The sequence below is a fragment of the Terrapene carolina genome, unplaced genomic scaffold (genome assembly GCF_002925995.2).
Source record: "Terrapene carolina triunguis isolate 2854851 unplaced genomic scaffold, T_m_triunguis-2.0 Scaffold236, whole genome shotgun sequence".
In the NCBI taxonomy this organism is placed as follows: Eukaryota; Metazoa; Chordata; order Testudines; family Emydidae; genus Terrapene; species Terrapene triunguis.
This window is the reverse complement of record NW_020664587.1, coordinates 15,462,750-15,474,655: the sequence shown is the minus strand read 5'-3', so window position 1 is coordinate 15,474,655 and position 11,906 is coordinate 15,462,750. Positions and strand designations below refer to the sequence as shown.

General features: G+C 51.0%; 1 protein-coding gene across 1 annotated transcript; it reads right to left on the bottom strand.

Annotated features, from left to right (window-relative positions):
* Window positions 1-1,068: 1,068 nt before the first annotated feature.
* Window positions 1,069-9,784, bottom strand: NCDN (neurochondrin). Its single transcript, XM_024199236.2, has 7 exons — window positions 9,516-9,784; window positions 7,157-7,296; window positions 5,647-6,642; window positions 4,508-4,749; window positions 3,075-3,299; window positions 2,077-2,219; window positions 1,069-1,755 (listed from the first exon to the last, which is right to left on the bottom strand). The coding sequence occupies exons 2-7, from the start codon at window positions 7,280-7,282 to the stop codon at window positions 1,319-1,321; spliced, it is 2,169 nt and encodes a 722-aa protein (XP_024055004.1). The 5' UTR covers window positions 7,283-7,296; window positions 9,516-9,784; the 3' UTR covers window positions 1,069-1,318.
* Between the last annotated feature and the right edge of the window lie 2,122 nt (window positions 9,785-11,906).

Below are 11,906 nucleotides of genomic sequence, written 5' to 3'. Positions count from 1 at the left end.
TGCAATTGGGCTTTTATTAAAACACTTTATTTAACATTTGAAATGCCAACGGAATGAGAGAAGGTCAAGCTCTTCCTTGGTTCTTTTGGAAAGGGCAAAGCCATCCCACACATGGGAACACAGGGTTTATAGGCTGCATTCAAGAGCCCAGGGAGAGACAAATAAAAATCGTTTGGTCAAGATGAGAAAATATAAAATCAACATCCTGGGAAGTTGAAATCCCAGGATTCCATCTATCCATGGCCTGGGGGTGCTCTCCAGTGCAGTGCCTGGTTTAATGGGGAGATAAACTTCCATTCTTATAACAACGAAAGAGACCTGCCAACAATGACAGACCAAAATTAACTGCAGCTTTGACCCTTTTGAAACAAAAGCTCAGCTGCACTATGTACAATCACGCTGCTTGATCTGAGAGCGTGCAGTCATTTCACCGCCAGCTCCCAGGGCAAGGCAGGCTCAGGTCACAAGGGAACTGACTTCTGGCAGTCTTGGATCTGGGCCCCAGAGGAATTTTGCTCACATTGCATCATGGCACCATCAGACAATTTGACACAGGGGTGTCCCTGTTGCTCAGCTGAGACCTCAGGACTAGACTAGCAGGTCAGGACTGAGAGGGGGGCTTCATTTTCGGGATGAGGTGCATTGGTAGGGGAGCCCCAGCCTGGCAGATCAGGGGAGGGCTGCACTTCAGGCTGGAGGTATGTTAAGAGAGCTGCGGGAGAGCCCAGATTTGACCAGCAGGGGGTGCTGCTGGTCACAGGAGAGGTAAAGCCCTGCCGTGGCCCAGGACTGGAAAGCTGTAGGCCTGCACTGACGTGTGCTAGCAGAGCTCTGCAGAGCAAGCGTGCTCAGTTCCTGGCTCAGGCTTGAGAGAAGCTTTCATTGGCCTTATACACAAACCTCCTTGGAAACCACCCCCAGAACATGGAATCCAGGGAGAGTTGGTCAGCGGGCCTCTTTCCCAGCAACACCAGAGCCTCCCTAGTCCTGAACAGAACGCATTTCTAAGGGCACCCTCACGCCGGCCCTCTCTCCCATTGGGACCCAACTCCGCCCTCCCCCCCCGAATCTGTGAATGCAGAGAGCCAAAACGCAGCCAAGCAGCAATTATTCTGAACAGCAGGTGCCAGGCAGAGCAAACCCTGCTCCTCCGGGCCCTGCTGAGCTCTGACTGCATCTCTCTAATTTTACGAGGTGTTTGGCTACTTAAACACCTCTTGCCCACGTCCTGGCAGTAAACAGTTGAAAGGTGTGTGAGGAGCTAGGAAAACACCTGGCTTTATTCCCCGCACCCCGCGGCTGTGGGAGGAGGGGCCCTTCACCGCTCACAAAGGCACTGTTCTAATGCTGCCATGCCATAACGGTTGGCCAGCTCCTTGCCCTGCTGTAAGACGATCAACTCTCTGCATTGCTGGCTGGCTCTGGCCAGCTCCAGCAACACGCCCTGCAATGCCGTAAGGAGATCAAAGTCCACTGAGACCGGGGCAGCTTGGCCCAATAACCGCAAGAGGTCGTCTAGCCAACGTGACCGGAGGACCGTTTGGGGCAGCCAGGGAAAGAGCGGCACGCAGCTGGCAAAGGCCTGCATCCCCAGGAACCACAGCTCACTGAGGTCCGCCCAGGCTGCCTCATAGGCTGGTGACACAGCCATGACCAAGCACTGGCTGGCGGGATCCGCCCGGGCAGCGTGGGCCTGAGAAAGGAAGCAGATAGCGGCTTCGAAGAAGTTCTTGGCTGGTGGCGTCCCCTGGAGACCTGAAAAAATGGGAAATGAATTAATTCGCCAGGCCGGCTTGGCATGCTCCCAGGAGTCAGCTTGCTGTAGGGCTTTCTTCAGCAGGTGCAGAATAGGTGATAGGGGAGTTCCTTAATCCACGCCTTTCCAGCACCCCACAGGCGTACCGCGTGTTCTTTGCTCCACGAGGTTTTGGTTTGTTCACTCAACACACCTTTCCAGGAACAGGGCTCCTGACCCCAAACTGGGCAGGTCACCCCTGCTGTGCAATCTCCCCCGAGCCCAGTCCCGTCCCATTGACAACAAAAGTGCTCAGCTTCGTCACCAGGATCACTTCTTACCTGGAGAAGTGTCAAGGATCCTGGCCATCATCAAGCCCAGCGTGGTAACGTTGGCTGCTAGAACAAGGCGATCTCTCTGGGGCAGCAGAGCAGGGAGAGACTTCAGCAGCGCATCCATCAGGGAGGAAAAGCATCTGTCTCGCCTAGAGAGAAAACCAACCCAGAGAGACATTCGCTGAGCGGAGCCGGAAGCACCCAGAGGTGCCAGGCTTAACCCCGAGGCAGGGAAGCAAAACTGTCACAGTGGGAAAGTCCCAATCCTAAACCCTGGAGTCCTGGGCAAACTGGATGCATGTTTTACAGCAAAGTTGGTGCCAGAAAGTGGCTGTAATCAGGACTCCAGAGGGCGGTGACAACTCTAATTCTTTCTCTCAGTGATGTCCCAAAAGATCACACTCCTGTTACATGTCAAAAGGCAATTTCTCTCCATCCTGGCACCACAAACTGCACCTGGGCCCTGACGTGCCATCAGAGCTCTTTCTACCTCAGAATCACCCTGCTCATTGTCAATGATGTGTAAGGAAGAACAGACTCTGGCTTGTCCCAGTGGCTGGGTCTGGTCTGCAGGGCTAACACGAGCCCACGCCTGTTGGTGGCTGACCTGATTCAGACATGCAGAATGTAGAAACCTGAGTAATGAGGTACCCTTCTAAAAAATCCCTTTTGGACCAGATCTGCATTTTGAGGACACAACTCCTTGCCCAGAAGGGCTGGATTCAGCTTTCTCTAATGCAGCTCAAAGCACTGGGCAGCGTAGCTCTAGAGCAGCCTAAGGGAAACCCTAGTTCTGCCACATGCCTCCAGCCTGACCTGAGAGGGAAATTCAGTGCCATGGCACATGCAGTTCTGGCCTCTCTTCTGAGCCTGCCAGTGGGGAGCCAATTAGTGACATGCTGGGAACTAGCCTGAAACCCACCAAACTCCTCTCTCCTGGCACCTTCTTTCTTCTTACTAAAGATCTTAAAACAAGTGGATTCCTGCAGTTCCGGGTTTGTTACCTGACCAAGTCTGGAGCGGTCACCACAAGGTTAAGGAAAACTCCACAGGTGGTTTGCAAACTGATTTCTATGCTGTCCGGAGGAGCAGAGGTCTGGGGGTCAGAGGCCAACAATTCCCACTGGTGCAGGAAATATTGACACAGCAATGCTGGAGCCCCCTCTGAGATAAGGATTTCCCGAGGTCGGTCCTCTGCCGTCAAATGGCACAAGCCAGGTAGCAGAAATCTGGAGAGGGGACGGGGTGGGAAATACAGTAAAGGAGATGCAGTTAGCTGGTTACAGGCTGACATTTCAATCTGTTAAAAACAAAATGAGTGCATGGGAGAATGGAACATAGGAATGATCAGACTGGATCAACCCACAGGCTATCTAGTCCAGTGTCCTGTCTCCAATAGGATGCTTCAGAATAACATGCAAGAAACCTCACAGCAGGCAGATGTGGGAAATCTGCTCCTAGGACGGTCTCACCCTAACACCTAATAGCTAAGCTCTGATGCAGGAGGTTCTGGAACCCTTCCAGAACTCTTTGCTGCATTAACCGTTACAACTCTGGCTAGTCTCGTTATCGGCATAATCAATCAATCCGTCCCGGAATCTTACAAAGGGAGTTCCAACTGCCTCTTGAACAGCAAACGAGGAATCCATGTATACCGCTGAACTACAGTCAAGCTGTGAAACACAAGGCTAGAAGCCTGGTGTGTGCACTGCACTGCCGTCCAGGAGACCCAGGTTCAACTCCCTGTCCTGGCCCCTCGCAGTCACAGACTGGCTGGAAGTACTGTCGAGTTTACGGCATTCTGCCGAAGGTCCCCATCCCTGTGTGCTAGTTGATCTCCAAGTGCTAGGATCACACCGGCAGGATTATTCAGCTCAGAAAGAAAAGGTGCTTTGAGACTACAGTGGCATGTTCTGTACAAACCCTATGACTGAAAGAGTGGGGTTAACAAGAGTGAAAAATACAAAATCTGATCGGCCCCCTATGCTTTGAACAAGGGGACACTGGAAATGAATGGCTGGTAAGTTTAGAACAAAAGGAATGCTAGTTCCCACTGAATGCAGTCAACCTGGGGAACTCTATGTTGCAGGAGGGGATGAAATCAAATATTGTGGCAGGACTCCTAAAAACATATGAATGATGATCTACTGCAGTTCTGCTAAGACAAGAAGTGTCAGCTCTCATGCTCCAAGACATTGGCTGTTGCCCTGGGGCTCAAGAAGGGATTTCTCTAGCCACCTCATGCAGAGTTGCACAAGTCCATAGATGTATTATGGGCTTTTTCCTTCCTCTAAGACATCAGCTGTGGGCTGCTGCTGGAAGCAGGATACAGACTTGATGGCCTCACAGTCTGATGTGAGCTAGGTTTCTGTGCCAAGATGTAGGAGTAACTCAGGCAGCAGCATAACTGTGTCTATCCTGTGCTTGAGATACTCACCTTAGAGCGTCTCTGGGCCACACAGAGCCCTGAGGGCTGCCCAGTCCAGCCAGCTCCGCCACCTGCTGGGATGGGCTCCTGGCTTTGTCCCCCTCTTGGAAAAGCGTCTTTGCGTACTGAATGAGGAAAGGCAGGAGGTCGCAGATTTCCTGCTTGAGGGAGGAGGTCTCTTCAGCCAGCCAGGCGCCGAGGATTCGAACAGAGGCAAATATGAAAGGATCCTTCAGCTTCTGCTCTCCCACCTGCCCAGGGAACAAAACAGGCATGAGATGACGCAGCAGAGGGGAGCTCTGGGAGCAGAGGCTTTTCCCCATTTCAGCCTCCCCTATGAAGTGAGGCCAAAGGCAGGAAACCCTGGATGGCCCTTCCCCTCGGTGCTGAGCAGTTAGTAAAGGACAGGAAAACACTGCAGGAAAAGCTGGGCTCTGCAGCTCACTCCAGTGATAAACGCATTTCAATTGAGACATACTTCCTTTCAGCGTTAAGTCTTGACACTCCCCCGAAAGCTAGCGAACTGGGCCACCTTGCCCTTCAGCTACAGAGGGAATGGAAATTACACTGCTCCTAGGTCCAGGACTTGCGGTATTCAGTCCTGGACCAGAGTCAGCACTGCTAGACCAATGGACCAGGGACAGGTTTACAACCTCCTGGGATTTCTGATGCTAGAAAGCATTGATTCCTGATTCTGGCTGGTCTCTAGACAGCAGCTGACAAATATCTTTTTCCTTTGCAGGGAAAACGGTGTCACCAACATGAGGATAAGCACAGTGTTCATGATTCTGAATGTCTTGTGACCTGTCAGATCTGAAAACACTTTGAGAAGACCAGTACAGATGTTTTTGGAATCAGTGAGAACTGTTCCAAGCGTCTGGGTGATGGGAACAGGGAGCAGAAAGGAGCACCTGGGGAGGGGATTATGTCAGATAGGGAAGCTGGGGATACAGCTTTTAAACTACACAGAAGAAAACAAAAACACATAGAGGCCAAAGCAAACTCTCCCTGACTTCCATGAAAACAGGCATGGGCCTGTGTGCATTTGGGATCTCCCAAAACCCAGCAACAGCGAAATCTCCCAGTGACTGACCCCACAAGGCAGGCATCATGCCAGGGAGGGGGGCTATTTCCAGTCATAGCTTTACCTGTCTCAGGTAGTGTATTACAGCCCCAAATGCCTCCTCCATGATCCTCACTAGTTGCAATTTCTGTGCCTCCCTCAGCCGTGGTTTCTCTTCTTTCATGCACTCCAGGATCCCCAGCTCAATAAGGGTGTAACAGCCTGTTACCACCTCCTGCTTCCCATCCACGTCTGCCGGGTCCGGCTCCTCCAGGGACAGACGGACCTCCACACAGGCCAGGTTCACCAGCAGGGCCAGGAACTTGCTCCCGGCCCTCTCTGTTGGGATCCATTCTGAGCCACAGGCCTGGGTGAGGCAGGCAGCAAGCTTCAGTGCAGGGTCTCGCTGGGACTGGCTCAGTTTGCTGCTCAGGATGCTAGCCAGGCCTCTGTAAAGGTTGCAGAGGCACTCGGAACCCTGTCGGTCCCGGGCGAGCAGCAGCGCTGGAGATACAAAGTGAGGCAGAACATCACACAGCTGGAATTTGGTCATGTCTTCAGCCTGGTGGAATTCCTCACTGAGCCTGCTCAGCACAGCCATGAGGTCAGGGGTGGCTCTCTGCCAGCACTTAGTCTCTGCTGTGGCTAGAAGCCCCAGGAGCAGCTCAAGGGCGCGGTCACAGCCGTAATTGCGATTCACGTAGGCCTGGCACAGAGCTGACACAGTTCCCTGGGACACCATCTCTTTGGGGCCCCTGGGAGAGCCCATGACAGCGCCCAGACACTGGTAAACGTCATCAATCATGGAGCTCGCGGACAGATCGTCTGGATCAGATGGGGAAGCCAGGATGTTGTTGAAGGTCGGGATTTTGTTAAGGATCTGCGAATGGCTGGCTAACTCCGGATCAGTGCAGAAACATGCCAGCAGAGTGAGGCCAAGTCCTCGGAACATGTGCTCTGGACAGCCAGTTGGGGGCTCCCTGGAAGCAAGAAGCCGGTTTGGGAACGTGAATCCAACTGCATCAAAGATCCGGCGACGGGTTCTGGAGTCGACGTCTCCCGCTCTGACCGCTTTGGTCACCTGCCAGACAAACCAGGGATCTGTGAGCAGCACAAGCGCACGGGCAGAGGCCTTGCTAGGAGCTCTTTGCAGGGCGGAGTAGTTAAAAAAGAGGCCAGAGGAACTCATTCATTTATACAGTGAAGTGGACCCCCAGCCATCCAGCTGCCCCCAGATCTGCACAGCAGCCTGGGCACCTGGACAAAAGGTACAGCTGTGAACACTCACAGCATCTTCCAGCTGAGCATTTCCGAGTGCTCTGCTAACACCAGTTAACTCTCACAACAACCCCATGGGGACGTGTTTTACCCCCATTTTACAAACAGGAAGGTCAAGGCATAGAGATTTGGAGGAACTTGTCCAAAGTCTCATTGCATGTCAGTGACAGAACTGGAAATAGAACCCAGGAATCCTGACTCCCAGTCCCCTGCACTAACAATTCTCCCTGCGGGGACATCTAACCGATGGTGGCTGTTCCTACGTTTGTTTCTGAAGTGGTTGCACTCTATTGTGCCAGCCGGAAATGGACTCTTACCAAGAGCAGGGCTGCAAACTGCTCACTGTCATGTTTTGCGTCTCTGAGCACACTCAGGCACCGCTCCAGCGTTGCATTCCTTGTGCTTTCACTGGCCTCGGGAGCAGCTCCTGAATGGGAAGTCATGATGCCAAGTCCACCTGTGAACACAGAAAGGCAGCGTTTACCAGACCAGAAAGCACTGGGATGGGATGGGGCTGTCAGTCCCAATGCAGAAATCCAGTATGATGGAGAGACGCTCTAAGTAAGAAGACTCAGATGGGAACATGACAGAGATGTTTAAGATCACTGAGAACTAATGAGAGCCCCGTCATCACCCTGCCCCATAATCAGAGAACAAGGATTAAATTAATCACAAAAAGATCTAAAAGAAAAGGAAAATGTTCCTGCCCATGTGCTCAGCCTGTAGAATTCCCCACCGCAGACGGTCAGCATCTCAAATGCAGTGGCTGCATTTTAAAAGGAGCTGGGTTATTTTATGGCCCATAATAAAATCTGTAGTCATGTAAGCTACCATAAGGGTAATCAAACATCAGGCTTCAGGGCATAAGCTGATGAATGTAGGAATCAGGAAGGAATCTGCAGCATGGTAAAATTGGCCAGGTGTTATGGTTGTTGCTTTGTGCATTTATTTGAAGTATCAAATATTGATCACTGCCAGATCAATAGACTGATTTGGACTACATGGTCTATTCTTATTTAAATAAAGAGAGAAGAAATTATGAAAAACCATTTCAAACTAAGGGAGGCCAACTTTTGCTCATTTCGAACCAAATTTATTTCTAGCTTAAATTGTAGGGTAGCGCCTTTCTCAAATGCATATTCCACACAGGCTGCTGACAGCTTTCTTTTGTTTGGATAATTACATACCAGCAAGCTTCCTTAATTATAGTACGTATTCGAGTGGCTGGGCTCAAGAATCTGTCATCAGCATTTCCATTACAAACCACAGTTTCAGAGAAGTTTATTACTCGGCTATAAACATTTGTTCCAGGCTCAAACATGGTACAGTGCTTCCAAACCCACACATGAAAAAAGCTTTTAAACCAAATTTGGTTTAAAGTGTTGAGGCTATTTTAAAATTACAGAAACACTAGACAAATAGAAAACAAGAGTGTGGATATTTTGTATGTGTGTTTCCACTGCTCAACAACAAACTTTGTTTTTTCACAAGGATATTTTGCAGAGTTGGATTCTTTTTGGCATTTCACATCAAAACAGCCACAATATTTGGGGGATGAAATCTGTGATTGTACCCTAGTCACTTTGCATAAAGCTTTTTAAATAGCCACTTGGTATTATGTAAATACAGCAAATACTAACATGAATGTGTATTTGCATATTACAGATGTGCCTCCTGAGTCATAAATCTGCCTATTAGACTAAATGAAGGAGTCCTGAAACTACATATTACTGGAAGCCTGACTAAATTAAAGTGTGTGGATGGGTGAGAGAGTGCTAGTTTTAGCAGTTACATTTCCAGAGCTCCTCTCCCTCTGGAACAATGCGCATCACTTTATAAACTATTATATAGACAAGGATCACTTCTTCCACCACAGAAATGCAGCCACCGATGGGATGGCAGGCAGCCAGCGTTTCACAGTGCACAGCAATGCTATAGAACTGTGTCATGGTAGTAGGTGAATCCAAACCAAGGGGGTGACATTGTGAGAGGCCATAAAACAATTGCCTGTGTTGAAAGTAGACCAGCTCTAAGGATCTTAATATGCACAAGCAGCCAGGGCCTCCGCTTCGTGGCCCCCCCAGAACGGTGGCACTCCCAGCAGCACAGAGTCCCTTGCCCCATCCAGCACAGATTCAGAGGGGAAGGCTGTGCCATGACACACCAACACCACGTCCTGCAACCCCTGGATCTCCTGCACCCTGCAAGTTTGGGGATCACGACCCACGGCTTTATGCATCGCCATGTGGCGGCATTTCCCAGGGCCCTATTAGTGGGCTTCTGGGAGTCAGTTGCCTTGTTAAAAGACTGGGGCACGACCCCCCAAAAAAACTGTAGGGATGGGTAGAAACAGTGACCAAGCTTGACCGTCTGGTGAGATGGGCTCCTGTCCCTGGGGGTATCCTGCCTGTCCTCCCTGCTGAACACATCCCCCCCTCCAGATGTGCCTGTCAACTCGCTTACATACCATGTCCCCCATTTATCCCACGGGCCCCAGGCCCTGACCCTGGCCAGCCCCCCCCAAGGAACCCTGGCCAGCCCCCCCCCCCAAGGGATCTGGTCTCAGAGGGGGCTGACTCAGAGGCTCCCTCCACTCCCCCAAAGTTCCCCTCATTCACAGCTATGAGAGCCTGAACATGCTGCCCTCACATCAGCCGCCGGCACCAGGGCCCTCACCTCACACCCTTCAGCCTGTCCCTCCAGCCAATCAGCGAGCCCCACGCTCCCGCTCTAGCCAATCGCGTGCCGGATTGTTAGGCGGCGGGTGATGCTGCCGCCGCCATGCCGACTATGGGCAAAGTCCGGTGGTAGGACTCCTCCGCCGCTCTCCGCAGGCAAGATGATCCCGCGAGGCCCTTTCCTAACCGGGCGGCTCCTCCGGGGCAGAGGCGGCAAGGCCACGCTAGATACACAGAAATCACCGCTCTCCGGCGTAGCCGCGTCTGTTTCCGCTTCCGGGTACCTGTGGGGGGTGAGGTTGTCTTTCCGGGTCAGAGGTGAATGAGTGCCCGCCCCCCGCCTGCTGCTGAGTGAAGCCGAGAGAAGGAGCCGCCGAGCTCGCGCACGCCCAGCTCCTCGGGGATCTCCCCGGCCCCCCCATGGAAGCGGGGGAGGAGGCTGCGCGGCCCGAGCCCCCCCTGCCCTGCGGGGAGCGGCGCGGGTGAGGGCGCGGGGGCCGCGCCTGGGGCTCTCGGCGTCCCGCGCGGCAGCCCCGGGCCCGGGCCCCAGCGAGACAGCCGCCCCTGGAGCTCCCCGGTCATGTGCCCGTGGTAGGTACCTGCTTGTTAGGAGAGCCGCGGTCCGCGTGCTCGGCGCTGCGCAGAGCCAGTGGCCGGGAGTTCCGCAGGCAGCGGCTGCTGGGCTCCCTCCCGCCCCCTGGCCGGCCGGGCTGGGCCGGGGGCCGTTTCAGCTGGAACTTGGCCGGGGGAGAAAGGCTGCGTGGCGTGGGCTAGCCGCCTCCGAGCGGCTCGGGCGCGGAGTGTAACCCGAGCCGGTTCTGGGCCGCCTGTGGGGCTAGCCACGGGGGTGCGTTGCCAGGCTGAACGCTGAATTGTTATTTTTTTAGTCGGTGTTCTTCAAAATAAAACGGCGAAAGGGATGTGCCTGAGATGAACTCTCTTTCCAGGACAAACGAATAGGGTCAGTGTCAACTGATCAGCTCCCCAGAACTCTCATGTGACTCTCCATTTTTTCCAGGAAATTATTTTCTCCTGTACAAAGCCAAGCTGGCTTTCGCATTCCTAAGAGTAAGTAAGGTATGCTATCTAGAACTGCATGCAGGCGAGAGGGGAAAAGAGCAAACGTTTGTTTTGTTTCCCTTCTCAGTTTGGGGCGGGGGAGAAAGCACCTGCAAGTGAGATAATTTCAGGCTTATTCGGAGAAGTGTTGTTTTATTCAGTGTGTGTGTGTTACTTTATTTTGTACAACAACTTTAGGATGTACTGTTCCTAAATTGTGTACGATTGCATAGTAGAAGGAAAAAAGAAATCAAGAGACCTAGTAATGGGATAAAGACTGTCAGATGAAACTAGACACTGTAGGTATTTTCATTATTGAACTCAGTGTCTGTGTACCAGTGTGACTGCCCAGACAAAGCTCACATTGTAATGCTTTGTAAAGTGTTATGTTTTATTTTATGCTCCTCTTTCATCTGTTAAGAATAAGTTGCAGTTACAAACTCTCCCTGAAACATAACATTTTAAATACATATGCAAGGCAATGTATACAATTACAAGCAACATATATACTTTAAAAGGTCATCTATTCAGTAGGTTTACTAGGTTGTCCGAGTTGTAACTTTAAAAAAAAAATCCTGATTACTCAGACTGAATGTCTCATTTCACTGCTGTTACGATGCTGATCAAACACACTTTATTGCTGTGTACACGAACAGACTGCTACGTAGCTTGCAGACCGGATTATGATACATCTTCATCGATCTAAAGACGTTTTAAGTAAACATTGTCCCGTGATCCATGCAGAAAGCTGCAGCAGCAGAAATGGAATTTTTGGTTTTGGGCGTGCTTGTAACACGCAGGACAGAAGTGTTGCAAACTTTCTTAGCTTCCTAATGGTTAAATCCCCTCCCTCCAACTCCCTTTTCCCATTAGTTACCTTGTGAAATTTTCTGGTTGTCATAAACTATGTTGGCATCAACAAGAATTATCTATTGTCCATATTCTTGTCTGCTGCTATTGGCCAAAATTCTCTCCCTAATTCTATGGAAATTTCCTTAAGAATATACTGATAACTCAACTCTATAATAATGATGATCTCATCTGAGGAACTCAAGGTGGCTTACAGACATAAACTACATAAGCGTCACAATACCCACATTCTGCCTTGTAAGGTAGATATTTGATATTATATTTTAGATCATTAACTTTTCATGTCATTCACATTTCTGAGCAATACATCTGATAGTTTCTTCCATTGATTTGGACTTTGATAACATATGATGTTATGAAAGGACTTGAGTGACAGATCTCTTCAGAGCTAGGTAATGTTACATCTGGACTCTTATTCTCAGTCTGAGAATGAGGCTAGTCAGGGATCGGAAGGAAAACT

Excerpts from the sequence above, each read along its gene's own strand:
- NCDN (XM_024199236.2), bottom strand. The coding sequence starts at position 7,282 with ATGACTTCCCATTCAGGAGCTGCTCCCGAGGCCAGTGAAAGCACAAGG. Across the intron at positions 3,300-4,507 it reads TGGCCCAGAGACGCTCTAAG|ATTTCTGCTACCTGGCTTGT; the intron begins GTGAGTATCTCA and ends TCCCCTCTCCAG. Across the intron at positions 2,220-3,074 it reads ACCGCTCCAGACTTGGTCAG|GCGAGACAGATGCTTTTCCT; the intron begins GTAACAAACCCG and ends TTTTCTCTCTAG.